This window comes from Bombus affinis, chromosome 7, assembly GCF_024516045.1.
Source record: "Bombus affinis isolate iyBomAffi1 chromosome 7, iyBomAffi1.2, whole genome shotgun sequence".
In the NCBI taxonomy this organism is placed as follows: domain Eukaryota; kingdom Metazoa; phylum Arthropoda; class Insecta; order Hymenoptera; family Apidae; genus Bombus; species Bombus affinis.
In genome coordinates this window covers 8,752,859-8,773,669 of record NC_066350.1, presented here as the reverse complement: position 1 = coordinate 8,773,669, position 20,811 = coordinate 8,752,859, and the positions used below count along the sequence as shown (strand labels likewise).

The following is a 20,811-nucleotide window of genomic DNA, read 5'->3' as shown; positions in this document are numbered from 1 at the left end:
TTTTCAATTACCTGTGCTAGTTTAATATTTTATATATAATATTTCTGGTATATCTTGAAGTCCCTGTAGTTCAAATTATTGGCTACTGAACCTTAATTCTTTTAATAATGTGTGTATTCTCCGATACATACAGTACCATTCATAAGTTATGGAAACTTATACACTTAGTACAATTAAAATGTTAATAAATAGTATATTTATAATAGATGTAAAATTGTTAGATTCATAACAAACCACATAGAATAGCTCTTTATTTAGAACTGTGTCAATGATATATAACTTTTCAATTACCTGTGCTAGTTTAATATTTTATATATAATATTTCTAGTATATCTTGAAGTCTCTCTAGTTCAAATTATTGGCCACTGAACCTTAATTCTTTTAAAAATGTGTGTATTCTCCGATACATACAGTACCATTCATAAGTTATGGAAACTTATACACTTAGTACAATGAAAACGTTAATAAATAGTATACTTATAATAGATGTAAAATTGATTCATAACAAAAACGACCCTCGTCAAATTTCCATCTCATAGAAAAATATGTAATATGATGAGTATTTTGTTAAAAAAATCGGAACGTATTGAATAGGAATGAAGGGCGTTAAGATTTGTCTGTCGGGAGGCAAACAAGTATCGTTTACGTTATGGGTCTTTTAATTATACAATTGTATTAATACTCATTAATGTATTATAAGGAAAATTAAATTGCGCTATATTTTGGAGATTTTATTAATAAAACCTATGTTTAAAATTATTACAAAGTATCCCGTGCGGGGTATATACAAGAAGTATACATCTATTATTTAAACATTATATATATTTATAATACTTCGAGCTTCGCTAATGGATTTTCATTTATAATCTCGGGAGATTTTTTTCGCTCGATAAGATAATAGCTATCGGAAGGCGGTAATGCGTTATTATAATCGTGTCGTCGATTAAACGATAATCTTCAGGCCGTGAAGCGGGAAACGGCGCACGTTTGAAAGTTCAGTCGCTCAGGTAGTCACGTCGTGGATAGTCGCGTGTTTCGCTCACGGCCGCGGATGGAATGCGTGTTTAAATGAACCGGCTCGTCAGCGCACGTACCGAAGATTAGCCCGTTCCGCTTCGTAGTTGCAACGACGAAGCACGTACGTTTCTTCCTTTAAACATAATTCTTCGTGTAAATCTGCCGATCCGTGATCCTTTTAAGAATTCTTTCGAATTCCACAGTCGCGAGTTAAAGTGTGTAGTGTTCGCTGAAAGTTTGATCGCACGTTCAGCGCGTTCTAAACGATCGATACGCGACAGGAAAAACGGAAGAGGCAAAATAATCGCGAAAAACAAATACGATCTCATCCGGTAGCAACGTAGCTGCCGAGGAATTCGATACGGTGACATGTAATCGTGAAACGTTTTGTGGACATTTTTACTACGATTCGTCAACGATTCCATGCTCCTCGACGGAGATATTCGTGTTTCTTGCGGCCGATCGACCGACTAACAAGCTTTCCACGCGTGTTTCTTCGAAGTACATAGCCTTAAGCGGAAATTGTGGCCACGAATTGATTCGCGGGTGAAAGGAAGGCCGATCAAAACCACTTCCTTAAAAATATTGGATCTCCGTGAAAATAAGTTCTTTTGCGGTTTTTGCCGCGTTCAGACGTTGTTAATAACAGACTGTGCTTACACAGCGTTCGGATATTGCTGAGTTTCGATATTCACGCGCGTCTTGTGGTTTCCGGCGTCGTCGTATTAAATAGATCAACGCTTGAATGGAAGTAGCAACAAGCAGATGTAAGTTTCAATTCGAAGATGGAAGTTTCTGTTGAAGGACGTTAACGTCGTAATAGTTATGTTCTTATAGTTTGAACGTTAGATAACGAAACAGGACTTTTGAATTACAAACACAGACGCGTGTAGATAAGAATAGTTGCAATTGTAAATATGAAGTTGTATCGTGGTATGTATTTGTAACTAATTGGAAGTCATTAAATACGTTCATTTTTACTTCGAAGCTCGCGAGATGATTGTACGACACAATTATCGCGTTCTCATGGCATAAGTATAATCGAATTATCCCGTTTCATCACCGCAGAAAGATGTAGGTAACTGTAGACAGCGTGTAACTTACACCGTTGAGTCATATATTGTATTAATATTTGATCCTATCGCCTTCCATTCTTCTTTACGATTGTAATCAATTACCATCGTATACATTTGGGCATTGAGAATGAAAATGAAGTAAGCTACGTTATTTCTGAATGTGAGTTCATAGGATTAATTCAATCCGATAAGTTGTATTGGTTATACAAAAGTGGCGGAATTTATCCTTTTTTCAAATCAGACCCAGATAACATAACGAAATTAATTTTATTGAATATTCACCGCTCACATCTATTTTATATAACGAACTGCTCAGTTTGTTGAGTGTATGTACATACGCTCCTCGCTAAAAGGATAGCCCAGGTGTGCTATCTTTAATTTCTCAATGACGCGTGTAAATTTTTTCATCTGTAACGTATAATATCATAATTTTTATAAGCTCGGAATATGCGGTTCGTTGAAAATAATTACAAATATTATGAGGTTTAGTGTGCAACAAAAAAATTGTTTTATTTTAAGGACGAAATGATAGCACACTCTGTTAATACGTTTAGAAATTGCTCAGTAGTTCATGCTCTATCAACGATAAGTAAAGATTACAATACAATATTATATAAATTTGTAAGTATGGGACGTGGAAGAAAATTAAACAGCAACAGTTATCAGTAGTAAAAATATCGAAAGTAATAAGGAGAAGTCGTAGTACACAATTTCTTAAAAAATGTTGAAGATTATGGCAAAAAGAAAAGTACTGGTCATAGTTATCCGATCGTGATAAGACCAATTTTGCGTGTAGTTTCTAACTCGCAGTTAACGCAAACAATTAACAAAAGCAAATAATGGAAAGGTCTAGTGTTAGTGTCAGTGTTTCGAGTGTTCGTCGAGTTCTACTATCCTGCAAAAATATTAAGAGGCCAAAATTGAGAAAGAAACCTTCGTTAATAAGGAAACACAAAGTAGAACGTTTACGCTTTGCAAAAGGAAGAGTGCATTGGAAAAAGAAATGCAGAAATGTACTATTTTCAGACGAAAAAGAATTCAACTTGGATGGTCCTGATGGGTTCCAATACTATTTTCATGATATAAGAAAAGAGACAATTTCAGCAATTCGACGACAAATGGGAGGAAGCAGCGTGATGGTTTGGGCCGGCGTCGGTTATTTCGGCAAGACGAGTGTCAAGTTCATCAATGGGAGAATTAATAGTGTCCGATACACAAATTTAATCGAATAACAAATAAATAGTCATGCAGAACGCATTTCTGGACCTGACTATATCTTTCAACAAGATAATGTATCTATACACACATCAAGATTGGTCCAATCATATTTTAATGAAAATAATATATCTATTTTGCCATGGTCTGCACGCTCTCCGGATCTTAATATTATTGAAAATTGCTGGGCAGAACTTGTTCACGGCGTATACGCGAATGGAAAGCAGTATCAACACGTACAAGAATTAAAAAATGCGATTGTACGCGAATGGGATACGTTAAGTAAAAATTATATCCGGAAACTATATAAATCGATACCACATCGTACAATAAAAGTAATAGAAAATAAAGGGGGATGTACCCATTATTAAATAAGTATATATGTTTGATAAGTAATTATTGTTAGTTATAATTTATGTTGATTATTATTTTCTTACTGTACATGTGTCATTATTTCGTTCTTAAAATAAAATAATTCTTTTTGTTACACATTAAACCTCATAATATTTTTAATTATTTTCAACGAACAGCATATTCTGAGCTCATAATGTTTTGATATTGTACATTACAGACGAAAAACCTTACACCTGCCATTGAGAAATTAAAGATAGCACACCTGGGCTAACTTTTTGGCGAGGAGTGTACATAAAGATTCAATTCGAATATTTCATATTTCGAATGAAACGTTCAAACGAACATGATTTAATTTACAGAGGGACACGTACGAAAAATGGAGGGTCCTTTGTGTGATTTCAACGAATTCACTTGAAGCGCGAACACACTGAAATTTTCTTTGTCTTTGGAATCGTGTCAAGCTCGTCGATCGAATTTTTACGAAAATGGAAAACACGGAGGAGCGGTTTCCACTGTTGGAGAGGAAACTAAGTACCTCGACGAAAATCGCTTATGCTTTGGGACACATTTTCAACGACCTTACTGCCGCCATGTGGTTCTCCTACACCCTTATCTATTTTCAAAGGGTGGCCCTGCTGAAACCGATTGTTGCTGGTGCTCTCCTACTTCTAGGTAAACGATTGTTAAATTTTCAATTCAGAAAAACCATACAAAGAGGATGTTAAGAAAATTAAAGAGCTCATGACAGAAACGCCTCTCTAGTAAGTATCTTTAACGCTTGTTTCGCAAGTTTCAAGTTTTCTCGACAAAATCCGAAAAGATTTTGAAGAAAAGTCAGCGAGAAAAGTCACATCGACAAATTTTAGAAGCCAAAGTGGAAAATCGAGATCTGAAAGGTTTTATCGAAATAATCTTCTCTCGAACGTTACAGCAGATTTTCTTTATTTTCAAGGCCAAATCGTGGATGCCTTCATGACTCCCATCTTCGGAATACTCGTCGATCAGTACCCAAAGAAGAAGATTTGGCACATAATCGGCTCGGTGATGGTCACGCTGTCGTTTCCAGTGATCTTTGGTGGTTTTGGTAAACCGTCAAACTCAAGTATCATGCTCGTCTACGTGTTCAGCATCGCTATGTTTCAAACTGGCTGGGCGGCCGTACAGATATCGCATTTGTCCATGATCCCAGCGTTAACGAATTCACTGCTGGCACGAGCAGATTTAACTGCAATAAGGTAACTTTAACGTCGTCCTATGCAATCTTTTCTCGTTATTTATAGAGACTGTGAACGTTATGGGGTACAGGTATTCCGCTCAAGTTGGAGCAGCCGTTGCGGTGTTCGTCGTTACGTGGATTGTTCTACCCACGAACGAAGAAGCGATGGTGCGATTGGCTGAACAGGATAGTTATAAATTTAGAGTGAGTAGTTGGAATTAAACTTATCGAAAACTGTCTAAATTACGCGTATCTCGTTGACAGGAATACATTGGACGGAAATATATGTTCCTTGTTATCGTCGTACGCTCTTAATCGCTCTTATTCGAGCAAAAAATTTCTAATGGAGAGGGCAGAGCTTAAACCTTTCTCCGTCCTTTGTGTAATTTTCGAACGAATAGTTTCTATCGATAGGCAATTTCTTAAGTTCGAGAAAAGTGGAAAAATGTCCTTACTCGCACGTGTGATATCTGACCTTAATTTTACTGAATGTTTATATGTACAACGTAGTATAATAATTATAAATATAAATGGAATCTGCCGGTACTGGAGATAATTTGATAGAGATACTAAAGTATTAACGAACATCTTCCTTTCCAGGATATCGTGTTTACCTTAACATCGATCGGTCTGGTGGCTACTACGCTCTTCCACGTATTTCTAAAAGGGAACCTCTTAGAGAATTCCTATTTGCACAAAGGAAATATAGAAGAAGCTAGAAGATTATTCGATAATTCGCAAAACGATCGAAACTCTTGGGTCGGTACGTCAATTTTGTTAAGAGTGGCTATGTTGTACGTAGCCAGTAGACTCTTCATTACGTTGGCCACCGTGTATTTGCCACTATACATAGAGGAAACCGATGTTAATGGAAAACAGGCACTAGCTACCGTTCCCTTGGTCTCCTACGTATCTTCGTTTATCGCTGCTTTGTTATTAAAATATATTAATAAATCATGCGGGACAAAGGTGTGTATATTACACTAAAATGCTCTTACTATTGCCACTATAGAGTAATTAAGCAGGAAGTATCATTGTAAAGGGAATATTTTACTGTTATTCAGGTATGTTATTTATTGGGCACTTTAATTGGAATACTTTCTGCAGTAATTACGGAATATGGAGGAAGTTCAGCGGCAGTTATATACATTGTCGCAATTCTAATTGGGAGTGGAAGCTCGATTACAATGGTTACAGCCTTAAGTGTGACTGCAGAGATAATTGGCCCACGAACGGAACGAAGCGCTATTGTCTATTCGATCGTGACTTTCCTTGATAAAGTGGTTACAGGATTGGTTGTCATTTTTATTGAGAGATGGTAAGAGAATTGATATTTTTCAGACTGATTTTTTCCAAGTATCGGAATTAGGCATCGCAATCGTGTATCAAAAACATAAAACTATTTTATCGCACTCCTTTTAGGAGGTGTACGCAACCGGAGCTTTGTCCAAATTACAACAGAGACACCTTGGCCCTTGTTTGCGTTCTCTCCATGTCCTTGGGGCTCGTCACGCTATTTTCTGTTTCACGATGTTTAACTTAAAGATGTTGATAAGAATTTCATAAGACAGCAAAGATCGTTTCTATTCCTGTGATCCTCATAAGTCTCATCTTATAACCAAAAGTCATTTCATTTTCATATTTGCCAACCTTCACGCAAAGAAACGTACTGCCAATGAAATTTTTGCGATAAAGCTGTATAACACGTTATTAAAAAAAAAATAAAAAAAAAAAGAAGTCCTTATACGTAATGCGAATTGAGAGCTCTGAGAGCGACTTGAATTTTCCCGCTAATTATTTACTCGTGCGATAACGTACACATTTGGAGTCGTTTTTATCGATGCAGCTGCTATTTCTATAGATTCTCGTACAGATGTCGTCGCAGGGGTGCGGCATGCCCTTGGAAATTTCCAACAAAACGGACCGGCGTGGTGGCAACGCGAGGGTACGATGACCTGCTTGATTTACGCGTTACGTGGCGAATCGTGGTTGCGTTATAGAACGTAAGGCGAGATCCGTTGAATTCTGTTTGGCCGTTATGCCTCGTCGGAGCATATAGCACGGTTATGGTATGGACCCAACGATAGAGTTTGAGCAAGGTTCGGGAAAATGGAGGGGGACAGAGACGAACAAGCGAGCTAATCTCAGGAAGAGAGACGGAGAGGTCGAGGAAAACGAGAACGAGCGAAAGTTGGAGCGAGAGGGAGATAGCGTGCGCGCGAGCTGTCTCTCTGTAGAAAGAAAGAGAGAGATAGGAAACGAAAGAGGGACAGAGAGAGGAAGGTAGAGCGAGAGAGGGAGGTTCGCAGTGGAACAGCGGCGCCTTGGTGGACCACGAGGCAACGACAAACGGCGCATACATCGCCTCGTGCGAACATGGCCCGGAAGGTGCGCGCGAGGTTACTGCGCAGAGTCTTGTTTTGCTCGGCGGGACGAGGGGAATACGGAGGCGGACGCGCGTTCACGGGGCATGGCGTGGTGCGCGTTCTAGTAAACAACTTGTGTGCGACTCATGCGGGGAATCTGCGTCCCGAGTAATCGTGATTTTTCTGGTGAACAAACGCGATACGTCGGCTCAGAATGAATAGCACCGCACGCGGATAGATCGTTCGCCGTGTGTCTCGCGAAACACGGTCGCGTGCGTGGTATTTTAGTGCGGTTTAACCAAGTTCGTCGGTCTCTCTGAGAACTCGACCGCGGACAACCTCGTGTGTTCCTCTCTTTCTGTGCGTATGTGTTTACGTGTGTAGTGACTGATACGCGTGTTTACATAGAACAAGTGTTCCCGGTGTTGACCGATATCCAGTGTCATCAATCGACTTTCGATCAGTCTACGAAGTCGAAGACGTTTCTCACCGGCGAACATCCAGGATTCACCTTTGTTCCACGTTGACACGGTAAGTGAATTTCATGGTATTTTCTTTCATAAAACGCATGGCCACACGAGTCGTTGAATTTCGGTCACGGCGTCGTCGTATTTATCCAAAAACGTGGCCTACGTTGTATTTTACGAGCAGCACAGAATCGGGCTAAACAGCGAATTCGGAAGACGCGTGTTCCTTATCGTCTACCGCCAATGCCTTTTGTGTACAATGGAAGCTCGGTATTCGAGTCCTCGTTTCACCAGGACTCTTTCCTCCTGCACGAATGCGCGCCATATACACAGGACAGTCGAATCGAGCATTCACTTTGAACGCCGCTTTCGATTCTCATTGATCGTCTGTTTAGTAGTCGCTGTCAGTGGTCTGGTCACTCTAGTCGGTTGGACTCGCGGCGCGCGTTCCACCGTTTCTTCTGTCTAACGCGGTAAATAAACCGAACGCATAAACGAAAGCATCGGAGGCGTAGCGAACGGACGCTAGTAAACGCTTACGAATAAAGATGTAAAGGAAGTGCGCGATCGTTTACCTCGGATGTTGCATGACATACCATCGATTATAGATATATCGTTCGTCTGTCGAGTTTCCTCTAAGGCTGGATAAAGATCGATTCGGCCAAGCGCGGTGAACGAATCGGATGGTTTCGCGTTCGAGTGTGTCCAAACGATATCAATGGTCTGTGTGATACTGGCGTCGACAAATGTGAAAATCGTGCGCATATGTACTTGCAGCGTGTTGTCTTCGTGGGGTGAGTAGGGGAATCAGGGTGTAAAAATGGCTCGGCGAGAGGAACAGGGGGAGAATAAGATAGACAGAGAGAAACAGAAGAAATGGAGTCTAGCCAAGGGAGCGAGAAGGAAGGAAATAAAACAGTGGCGCACGAGAGTTGGTCGGAGAGATCGGGAGCGGTGTGAAACACGCGATCGGAGCCGATGTTGATCGCCCTCCTGGCTAGTTCCTCTGTAAAAGGTCCTCGGAACGTCAATAGGCAGAGTAGCGCGGCTATATCGCGTTCTACGTTATTTCTCTCTTTAGTCACTGACCTCGCGGCTGCTCGGCCAACCTCGTTTCGTCGCCACTCTCGCCTCCTTGTTTACCGCTCTCGACCGATTCCAACTCGACCTCCACTCGGAAGCTTCCTCTCAGCTTCTGCCCGTTTCTCCTTCTGCCTACTGTCTCTCTAAAAAAATTCAAGTGTTTGCACCAATAGGAAGCCAGTTCTAATATTTCAGTCGTTCAGAAGCAGTCATTGATCAACACCATAATTCGAATAATATTTATGTTTGTGAATAACCGAAGAAATGGAACCTAAACGAAGATTTCTTTCATCTACTGAATATCGTAATGGATATTTTACTTTCGGTGTTTTATACATGTGTTATGTTGTATTATGTGGATTCCGTGTATTTTTGCATCTTCGATTTTATCGTAAGTGCGTCAATATCCACGCTACAGGAATTATTATTGAAATTAAGCTCGCACGGGAGAGGATGATGACATTATATTTTTATATTTGATAATTTTTCGATTTTAATGTCGGCAAGATATTGATCAGGAAAGATACAGCATCCATGTTTAGAAATGCAAATGTTTGTTACTACGAATATTCGTTAACTATAAATTATAGCACGTTCGAGGAAGTTATTCGATTTCAGTGAACTTTTGTTGCTTCTGCTTTATCGGAACAGCTTCTTCAATTGCTCTTTTTCAAGGATTCTTTCTAAACTTCCTTTCCTCCTCACCATTTCACGTATCTGTACATATTCATAACATGTTTAACAGGGACAACATGTTTATTTGGAAATAGAGATTAGGCAAGTGAGCAATTTAGAGTTTGTCGAATAAATAAATAACTCTAATATCAAATAGCTATGAAAATGACGCAAATTTCCAAACCTATTCCCTGTTTTCGTTAGTTGTTTACACGCTCGTTAAACTGATTTAGATTCATTGCGACAAAATGCAGCTTCTACGAGCTCGAATGGTAAACGAAACGACGAGTGTGTCTGACGGTCGAGGATTACTACAGAGACGATGATGTTGTTTTCGCCGTAGATTTAGATAAACGTTTGAAACGCCCTAAATCCTAGTACAAGATCAGTCGCTGAGAGAACATTATATTTGAAATCGTGGATTATTTGTATAAAGCTACGTAAAATAACCACGTCCTATCATAAATCCTTCTTCGTTTCTTCCAGAGAAACAATTTATGTAGTTACAAAGACTCGATTCTCGGAGTGTTTCGGGATTGGCTCGGCGACAAAGAGCACCGAGTTCTTTTACGCACGACCGACAACACCCTGAAAAAGCAACGAAGATCGAGACAACTTCGTTCGAAGACGACAAAGATGACGATGTTTACATCTGGGCGGCCTTGGTTGTACCGGGTTATTGTAATCGAATATACAGGCTTCTCGATGCTCTGATACATACTTACTTACTTACTTACTTACACACCATGGCGCGAGAAAATATTCCTTCTGTGAAACGATTTATGCGTTACTTAGTTCCCAGAATCATTCGTTCTCTGACATTTCAGAAAAGGATATAGATTTCTCGAAACTATTTCTCGAATATCTTTCTTTTTTTCTCTCTCGATTTCAATGATATCCATCGAATTAATAGTAACCGATAATATATTACCTAGTTAATATTATATAATGGAAGGAATTTCCTACGTCTATAAGCAGGAGTTGCCTACATTTTTGTAAAAATTATGATTGTCAAACTGCCAATGTAGAATACGTTTTTCACTGTTTACTAAAACCGGACGTATCAATCGCAGAAATATATACCGCTAGTAACGAATCAAATAGTTTAAGTGCTCGATATTACAATGACTTTCAAAGTTGTTGCAGCACCCTTTTAAATTGAATAATTTGTTTAAAATTGGGCTTTCTCGACAAGCTAGTAGGATTCGTTTACTATATGATATATCAAAAAAAAAAAAGAAAGAAAAATGTTTTGAACAGGTTGAAATTGGTCGGAATCGAGAAGAAAGAATTAAAGGTCATATTCTTTAACTTTTTTAATCTACGTTTGTAACGGAAATATAAACAACATATTTTCAACATTTCTATCAGTTATATGTATATATGCTGTAAATTTCCTTGAGATAGGCGGATGCGGAAACAAGCGATAGCCATCGAAAGATGTAGATTTTAGACCGAAGGCTGTGAAAAGTGTCTTTTATGCCATCTGTTTACCGTTTGCAGCTCATACAAATGTTAATGAATTTTGATGAAATTTTTACCTCGTACATACGTAACCGATATAAACCTTCGAACTGTGTTGTTTAAAGTTTCCTTACAAACGCAGATAAAAAGCTGAGAGAAGCGATCATTATCGTTCCCGCCATTCCGATCAATTGCAATGTTTTTAAAATTTGCTTTAATCATCATCTAGTGAATTAATGATCCTAGTTTGTCGAAAAATCCAAAGTCGTTTGGTTCAATTTAAAAATGCCAGTTTCAAAAGTCACTGTAATAAAATTAATGTTTTCCTCGTCTGTATCTGCAGCGTCTATCGATTACTTCGATCAATTTTAATATTTCTTACTTCGTTTCGTGCATGGTGTGAACCATTTTTCAATACACGTTCAGATACTCTGCATACTTCTTGGTGTTCCCCATACGAATAATTCGTATTCATAAAATATATTCGTTTGTACATTGCGATAAAATTTATGCACCATCGCTATCAGATCAATCAAAGTATACGTAAGAAGCTGTCCATAATCGAATTTGACAAATTACAAGTAAATTAGTCAGCTCGAACCAAATATGTTATTGAATCGAGCGAATTCCATCTTTCTTACTCTCGGAAGAACAAAATTTTCGCTCTTTTCACAGTAACAAAATGAACCGTGCTCGGAAAGCAGAATTTTTATTGTCGTTCGTGGCGTATACGTACGTGGCTCAATCGGTTGCGTAACAACGTATTCGCGTACGCGTCGCAAACAAAATTTTTATTGCGTTCGTCGCTACCACCTCGCTTTTAACATTCTGCGTCGCAGTGCCGACTGTGACTCTATTTTCTCGGGCTTGCGTAAGAAAACGTAAACTCAAGCGCGGCCACGCTCGATCCGCTGTCGTAAATAACGATCCTCCAATGTTTCTGGCCGCTTCGACACCGCAAAAGCCGTTGACGTCACGATGTGACCGTCAACGACGCTCTATTCGCGTCGCGACGTCCCTCTATTCGGTAAAAATCGGATTTCCAGCCTATAGGTCCAGTGAGAGCCGTAAGGACTTACCGTGTACGAACGTATTATGTCAGTGCATGTGTAAAATGTCGTTTGTTCGAAGTTTCAATTTATTAATTATCAATTATCACGATCGCATTAAAAACAAGAAAGAAGAATTGCTATAAATCATGTTATGTCGAGCGTTAAGCAGATTGCGTTTACGCAAGTGTTATAAAGTAAGGAGCTGTGATTTGTTTTAAATTATTAACTTAATGTATAACGTGCGTTGATTGTTTCTACTTTGATAGATTATATCTGCTTTAATAGTTTGTTTTATTCATCGATATTTGTAAATTCAAACTACTTTTTTCCTTATCTATCGAGAATGTCTAAATAAACATATACGTAATGAACTGTCTCTATGTTGACATGCTCGCATTAATTGATTTATGTTAATAATGAACGCGAGGAAAAAAGGTGACATTAAAAATTATACAGTGAATAGTTTACGTATAGTATAAATCATCGCATGGTGTATATTACCGTGATCCTGGTACAACATAGAACGTCGTCTTAACGCGCAGGCACAAAATCATAAATATTAGAATTGCCCATAATTGCTTTCTTGTAGGAGAACGGGAAAAAAGCCTCTAGCATTTTTCATTTCTGTTCAATAAATTAACATTTTTTTTTCTTTTCGTACAAAATATCCATCACTCCAACTAAATCTGTAATTACAGAATTAATTAATTAAAATACGAAATTCGTTTGATTACAAGCCACAACATAGATCGTTTAATATCAATTAATATCAAATTGATATGAATATTCCACCATGCTGTAATACATACTAGTTTCTGATTACACAAATGCGTTTTAATTAAAAAGTCGACCAATTTCACAAAGATCATTTTCGTTGCCAGCTCTTTAATTATATTTTGAAATACCTACCTATCTTTACTTCGTTAAAATTTGGTTTTTATTATATCGACAGATACGGGTCACAGGTTATTTAAACATTATGTAAATGGTGATCACGTTACAGAAAAAGAAAGGAAAGAAAAATTGGGGAACACTGCGCTAGAATCTGTCGGACGTGCCCAGTCTATCTTTTTCGTAACAATCTCAACTGACGTTTCCGCTCTCGGGGATCACTGTCAACGCGCAATTATCCGTATTCTTATCGCGAACACGCGCCTTCCCTACAGTCTAGCTTTGTCACTATTTTACACGTGCTGCTCGCGTACCAACGCCAGAGTTGCGTGCCAGTGAATCTTTATGAATAGTAGTTGGTCATTCAATTGCAAACCCAGAAAAACCGGCGAATACTATAAAGTTTACTCTACTAAAGAATTTTAAACAGTCGGCCTACGAGTCCACGTGTCTTTAGTCGGTATGAGTGTTCCATGGATGAAGGTCGTGTTGTAGCAATCGCAAACATTATCGCACAAGTATTCGATTTCGAGGATAGTTGCTTGATGCGCGTTTTAATCCCGCGGGAGCAGCTGATGACAGCAACTGCTGGCTTTCATACAACTTTGTATATATCGTAGTATTTAAATCGTTTTGTTATTTCCAAGTTCGCGCTACTTTTTGAAAGACGATCAGTCAGATGTTGCCTCCTTCGCTAGAAAGAGATCGGTAGACTGCGGATGTTTGTGCAAGTTCATGTTTGTATCAACACGGTTAAAAAGATAAAACCTAAAACCTAGAGATGTGTTCTATCATTTGAATCCTATATAATTTTGGTCCTATAAATTTCCCGTAAAATTAATAAACGAACATCTCCAGTTTACACATCATAGATGATACATTGTAAAAATAATTATCTATAATAAGATATGTTCAAATCGAAATTGATATCTCCCGAAAGCTTCATATGGTAGACATTTTCGATATTACATTTGAACTTAAGACGAACTACGTGTGCCATTTGCAAAGTGACGTTATCGATTCAAATAATATAACTGTATAATAACCGAAGATCGCATAAAATCCTCGTAACCTAGTGTCGAGCATACTTTGACCAAGTTCTTCGACGATTTCCTTCTTCGGTTTGCATTTTAAAAGATTATCATTGAAAAATCCAGACACAGTCTCTGACTTCCGCCGTTACGTCCGGCATCACCTTCGACGGTGTGAATTGATCGGCACTAATTAACTCAATGGCGTGTTGGCTGAGAACAACCAGCTGCCCCCACCCTGTTGTCCCCATTACCGTGTGTACAAGGGGCGTTAATTAGCGCCACGTTGAATACGTGAACCGAGTATCAGTTCGTACGATTGTTTCTCCCCTTGCGGAGGGTCGTCCCAGGAGTTTTCACTCGATACGCCATAAGGCGTCCTTCGATCCCCTTCGTTTACTCGAGGCATGGCAATCGAGAAAGTCGAACCAAACCACGTACATACGTTCGTACGTTTATTCTATCGTCGTATGCTTTTTGTAGAATGATACGTTGATTTTAATTCCTATTTAGAAGTACTAAAGTACTGAACAGAAAGTAGGATAATCTTTGGAAGCGATTAGCAAGTTATCGGAACTTTCAGGAATTTCAGGTTTCGTTGGAAATCTTTCGTACGTAAAGATAGGCCGAGATTATAGAAAAATAATTATTGGTACACGATATACATATCTATTTATCTATTTGTGTATTATTTTAATTATCCATTACTCCTATCTTGATATTCCCTCTCTACGTATATACATATTCTGGTTAATTCTGGATATGAAAGTAACATTTGAAGCTAATAGTCGGTCGCTATAGCACGAAAATAGATAAATATCGATATCGATACGCATGATTTCTCGTTTCGAAATTCTACGTTAAACAATCTCTGAAAACATTAGAATTTTATCGTTTCGCGAAACTACAATAATCAAGATATAAGAACCCGAGAATCATAGCAGGTTTGATTGATCGCGTTTCTTACATAACTATTGCAAAGGGTTTCTTCAAATTTCTGTATCGTTACTCTAGGAGAATACAAAATCACAATCAGTCGATCGTTTCCTGGATAATTTAACCCAATTAGCACTCTACGAAACCAGGAAGTGTCTCGACATTTATGAAAGAAGGTATATCAGAAGGCTCTCAGCTGGTGGTCACGTATCGATGAAAACTGTAGGGATTCTGAATTCGAGACGCGTGATACGTACGGTCGTCGAAGAAGGGAGGGTCGCGACTAACAAAGGGTGGGTGGGAGGATAATGAGGAGAGAGGAGACGGAGGGTAAAAGCTAACAAACTGGTAAGGAAGAAAAAGAAGACAAAGAGAAGATGATGAAGCACGGAGAAGAAAGGCGAAGAAAGGAAGAGGGAATGGGTGCCCTTCCATGAATGCCGTTGCTCGACCACGTTAAGTATGCAAACTGTGACTATGTAAAGACGATGCGCGGGAGCGTGAACCCGACGACGGTGGTGCTGGTTCCACCTTCCACGAACCACATTTCATTCGACCGTGCGTATAGTCTGCGCTCGATGGGAACACATCGCATTCCACGCGTGTATTCGCGTTGTCCCAAAAGCGTTCACACGGCCAGACACACAAGGGCACCCACGTTCTTCTCTCGCTTGTATACAACGTAGAGCCGTACATACTTGACACCGCCTTTTCCTCCTTCGACACCTTTTTTTTTTCACTTGTTGCGACTTCATGACGTTAACGCGCCTATACTCTGCGGTTCTTCGCATACGTACAACGAAACGATACAACGGAAGTATCATCGTTGTTACATACCGAGGAAGCTTTTTCCCTGAACTTCAGCGGTAAAAACGTTCGAATAGCTTCGGTTAATCGGCCCATATCTCGTTGGCCTAAAAACCCGTCTCGACCTATTTCCCCCGTTCCATCGAGCGTACACGTTATAGCGTTCAACGTTCGTGTCCCATTCGACGGGTGTTCGCTGGCTATTCCGCCACCAAACGTTCTCTCTTGGCGTGAATGGATAATTATTCGATCGAGCGAAGATCACTGTGAAATTAATCGAGCGCGAAACCGAGGCTATCGGGTTGCAGTATCATCAGAGAGAAAAAGAGAGACGAATATAAAGGTGGGTAAAGATAGAGACGGAGACTACCTAAAACTACGTCGTCCCGACGATGTAGCCATACTTACCTTTCTCCCGTGACGTTTCATCGACGTCGTCGCTTCTCTGTTTACGCGCGAACAGGGCCTCGACGGGTTACGCTACTTACACACAGGCTCGTCTCTTCAGCCTTGGCACATATAACCGACCGCCGACCGTGTTGGCGCGCGCGTGTACACGACCTATTGCCGTGTTCATACGTGCACGTGTATGATGTAGCCCGTGTGTGTACTGATACGTAGGTGCACGCGTGTGCGTACGTATATGTGAAAAAATATAGGAGGGGAATCCGAAGGGCGACGAATCGAGACAAATTCGGGCGAAGGGCATCGTCCGCGTGCGGAGTCCCGCGGCGTGGCGCGTCTTTTTTTCTTGCCCCTTCCAGCTCCGGTCCGCCACCTTCCGTCCGTATACCCCGTAAATTACGCAACGCGCAGAAGCGGCCGTTTGATTATTCGTCGCCGAATCGGCGCGCGGAATGTAGGCCGGCCGTTCTCTCCCAGCGCGCGTATACCGTACGCTGGCCATGGATTTTCGAGGAAATTATCGCCTGGGCCAGCGCACACGGTTAGAACTCTTGACCGAAACTCTCGAGTCTGGAAATTGCAAAACACCAAGCGGATCTCCAGGGTCGGAGAAATCCGAATTCCACGAACGATCGTGAGCTAAGAGGAAAAAGCCTTGGACGCGACACGGATACACCGAAGTGAGAGATAAGTTTCTTTTTCCTCGTTCGAAGTGTAGCGATCGAACGTGCGCTTGGTTCGGACTCGATGAAACGGACCGAAAGCGAGAGTGTCGTCGTCGAAGGCACGCGTTCGTCGTATATATACGTAGTAGCATGCATCTGTCGTCTATTATTGCGCAGCAAAGTGCGCTCGAGTTAACGCGAGTCCACTCGATTTGGCCGAGGCGATCATCGTACGCCTTCTACGCGGGGTGAGATAGAAAAAGAAAGACATAGCACGAGTAACGCGTGCTAGTCGCGCTTACATATGTACGCGGTGTCGAACGATTAGAAAACTATGCGAATATTTTACATAATTTCGCCTTTACATAATTCGACGAGTATTAATTATTGGAATTTTACGATTCACAGGCTACAAATTATTAGTATCAGTAATAATTACCTTTACGTAACATTAACGAGTTTAATAACAAGGCAAATGGAATTTTAAAAGTATATTTTACAAATTACAGATCGGATATTTATCTTATTTCATTTAAAATTCTGTACACACACACACACATAAAAGGGAAGTTTATAATTTGCATACATTTGTAGCTTGTTAATTAACTAATGTTATTAATTGGTAAATTATGACCATAACTTAGGAAATACTGTAATCTCTACATCACTGTAATTCTTTTAAATAATATTAACAAATGTCGCTTATTACACAGTGGCCATATAAGATCACATCCTTGATGAATATGAAATTGTAATCGATTAACCAACACGAGAATGTATATGGCATACAGCGTTACAGGACGTACCGAGCATCCGGCGTTTCTTCGCACGCTCGCTGCGTCGTGTTCTCGCGTTCACAAACGGTAGACTCGTGTTGGTTCCACCCACGCCGCGCTTAGAGCCGTACGATAGAAATCTAGATCAGCCGTGGAAAACACCAGACGTTCTACATTTTCTCGAGGCACGCGTGTTTATCGTTCGTGCGATCGTCCAACACCGGAACAAAACGCGACTTTTCTTCACCTTTTCTTTACTTTCCTTTTTTATACTTTACCCTTTCGTCCGATAACCATGAATCGCTGTCCATTCTTCGCGAAACAATTAACCTGTTCGTTCTGCTCGTAGTTATCGATTATCGATGCCTCGACGGCGTATGACGTTTCCTCCGTTATTAATATCGTCCGACGGAAAAGAGGATCGCTAGAGACAGAGAGGAACAGAGAAACGGGATGCTACGACGAGTAGGAAATCGGTAAGCACGAGTATAGCGCTCGATATATAATTTTACCGAGCAAACTCTGTATCGGCGTTTCCGAGACGAAATGGTACCGTTATTTCACTTGTGATTATTTCTGTCGCGAATATGAACCAGAAGGGACCGCGGCATCTTCAGGGAATCGTTGATGCATCGAGACGCGCGAAATAGTTCGCAAAGTTTTAGAATCTGTCGAAATACGTCGATACATCGCGAGAGTCGAAGTGCAGTCCATCGAGAACAGTATCATTTTTGTGAATCCAATGGGGCGGGTGGAACAAAAAAAAGAAAGTCAATCACTAAGAGAGAATCATGGAAAATGTCAAAGTTAGTCTTGTATTTATTGTTAGAAAAGTAGAGAAAAGTAATATACATTGTTTTTCAAATTCACCTTAGAATTCACCATTATTTGTATCGTCATCTTGTCTGACGAATGCATTTATGGAGCAAGTCATTGCTTCTTAAGAATTGGATGTTGATTTCATTTAATTTAATTCAATTTATTAATTAAACGGGAGAAAAACACTTCTAAAAGAAGGTGATATACGATAGGAGAAAGGCAGAAAAATATGAATAAATACGCTGTATTAAAACCACGCTGGTGCTCCGTCCGGGTTAGCTGAGGCTTTTCGTAGCCTTTCTTTCTGAGGTTGCCGGTTGAGGTGAAAAATGTTGATATTACTGCACAAAGCGTTGCCGAGTTGACATATAAGGGAAATAGTATTTATATGGCTAAATATAAATTAATCGTGTTACCCAATAAAATGAAGCTCAATTACTTTAAAATTGCATATGATTCACCCTGTGTATCTTATATATTCCTTACATATTTATGTATCTCCTTTTTATTTCTTTTTTCTTTGTTTTTTCCGTTTCGTATGTCAATCGGTTATATCGAGAAGTTTATCCCGCAAATGAATAAATAAATATATTTCTTACAAGAATCATTTAAATTTCAAAAAAACTGAGTTGAAATATAACAGTATCGAATTAAATGCGATTGCGAAACGTCGTTGGTCGCCAGTAGCAACTCTCTCCTCGTCACCCGGAGTAACGAGAACTGGAACGTTTCGGTATCGATCGCGGAGACGATCGTGAACGAACATAGCGATAATCGTTAGCCCAGCATCTGTTCCAGATCCCTGTTTGCAAAGATGTATGGAAAGGAAGGCTAAATGGCCGAGCAACGACACGTAGGTCGCATTCTTCTCTTCTAGCAAACGAGTTAGCCAGAAGCGCGAAGTTGATACTTGCTCTTGCTAGCTGGGGCTTTGTAGCGTCACAGTAATCTGGGACGCCCGGAGTCTCGATTTGTCTCGTGTAACACCGCCCCGCGATATGAAACATCACGACCCGTCAAGCTGCTCTCGAGAAGAATGTCGCGCGCTCCAGAGATAATTAACGCCCGCTCAAATGAAATCGATAAACGGCCAACTTACATACAGTGGCTTTTATTAGCACGTTGATTGCCACCATGATTATGGAGCACCGTTGTTACCGTTAAAATAAAATAAATGTCATCGATTAAACAACTTCGAAGAACGTAAAGCAACTAGTACTAACAATATAAGATAAAAAATGCGTTCGTTCAACGATAGAAAAATTAGATATTATAGTGTTACATTGCAACATTCCAATGTAGGTATCGCGATCGCTAGTGCAAAACAAAATCCGCTTGGCAGTCAACTCGTTAAGAGTCAATGACGAATGAACCCGACGTTTCGTTTGTTATTTCTATTAGTGAATTCATATTTATTTCACTTTATGATTGTTGGAGGAACTTTCTATGAACATACCTAGTAGAAAGCGAGGATAGTAGATAATAGGGGTGGAGCAATAATAAATAGAAGTGATTTAAATATCAGTTAGTTTTAAATGTCAACTCACGTTTGCCACCTAACATTATTCAAGATGTTGCTACATTAAAGTCCCCAATTCTCAGACCGATAAGGTAATCTCCAGGATGTATACGAGTATCCTAGCACGTTTTTTATCCAAAGTAAGTCTCTGTATACATGGTGTATTCAAAATATTCGCAATTATCTAGGTTATTCATTGGGTCGTGATTATACAAGGGGAAATTCCCAGTCATCCGTTAGATGGGAAATAAATCGATCCGTTGAATCAGAATACGGGATATCGGGAATATGTATCTCGTGGCATGGACGGAAATCGTAACACGGGGGATACGCAGGTTCTCTTACGCGGCTTCGAGGGGAACCCGAACGGAGGACACGAGGAGAAACAACGCGACGTAATAAGCGTTCGTGGTTTGCTCTGCTATGGGCATGGGGAACGGACTCCCAGAGAGGATCACGAGTATTCCGAGGGAAAAGGAAAAGAGCGAAAGAGAGAGGTAGAGAGGTTGAGAGAGAAGCGCAACAAAGCGAAGGAAGAGGTAGGGAAAAAAGCACCGACAATAGTCCAACGGCCATGGGTAAAACGATCAAAACAAATGTCTCACTAGTATATAACAACCACATTCCACTGCTGCCTCACGCCATATTTGAATCCTCCTCGCTACCCCCTCCACCCCCTACGGTCTGTTTGTCTGCCCCCTTCTCTGGTAACGTCTCGTTTCCTCTTCGTTCCCGAACGATCCTACACGCGTTCGTCTTCTTTGCTCATCTCCCTCTTCGGGACCGGGCTGTTCTCGGCTCCGTCTTTTTCCTTTTCCTCTCTCGTCTCTCTTTCTCTCTCTCTCTCTCTCTCTCTCTCTCTCTCTCTCTCTCGTTTTCTCTCTTCCATTCTCTCCACAGCATCTCTCTTTCTCCTCCTTTTTGCCGTTCTACATTACCTCTGCGTCTCGTTTTCCTTCTGTTTCCTCCTTGGTAGC

General features: G+C 40.2%; 2 protein-coding genes and 1 long non-coding RNA gene across 9 annotated transcripts in view; 2 read left to right on the top strand and 1 right to left on the bottom strand.

Annotated features, from left to right (window-relative positions):
• The first annotated feature begins 994 nt into the window (after positions 1 to 994).
• Positions 995 to 6,629, top strand: LOC126918898 (major facilitator superfamily domain-containing protein 12-like). 5 transcript variants are annotated; one of them, XM_050727441.1, is made up of 7 exons: positions 995 to 1,138; positions 4,022 to 4,334; positions 4,615 to 4,897; positions 4,968 to 5,082; positions 5,479 to 5,847; positions 5,943 to 6,196; positions 6,301 to 6,629. In XM_050727441.1, the coding sequence occupies exons 2-7, from the start codon at positions 4,148 to 4,150 to the stop codon at positions 6,419 to 6,421; spliced, it is 1,329 nt and encodes a 442-aa protein (XP_050583398.1). In that variant the 5' UTR covers positions 995 to 1,138; positions 4,022 to 4,147; the 3' UTR covers positions 6,422 to 6,629. The 5 variants fall into 5 exon arrangements, with proteins under 5 accessions (XP_050583398.1, XP_050583397.1, XP_050583399.1 ...); XM_050727440.1 differs by having other exon boundaries at positions 995 to 1,784; XM_050727442.1 differs by lacking the exon at positions 995 to 1,138 and adding an exon at positions 1,795 to 1,950.
• Positions 6,630 to 6,728: 99 nt separating this feature from the next.
• LOC126918872 (insulin-like peptide receptor) overlaps positions 6,729 to 20,811 on the top strand; it is a 116,846-nt gene continuing 102,763 nt past the window's right edge. For 2 of the 3 annotated variants that reach the window (XR_007711449.1, XM_050727328.1), the window contains exon 1: positions 6,729 to 7,775. The gene's annotated coding sequence lies outside the window, so the exon portion shown is untranslated. Of the gene's footprint in view, positions 7,776 to 13,098; positions 16,969 to 17,845; positions 17,973 to 20,811 lie in introns of those variants that run through there. The other variant, XM_050727330.1, reaches the window with a different exon arrangement.
• LOC126918931 (uncharacterized) lies at positions 12,449 to 13,111 on the bottom strand. Its single transcript, XR_007711477.1, has 2 exons — positions 12,895 to 13,111; positions 12,449 to 12,671 (listed from the first exon to the last, which is right to left on the bottom strand). It is a non-coding gene; the product is annotated as an uncharacterized LOC126918931 (long non-coding RNA).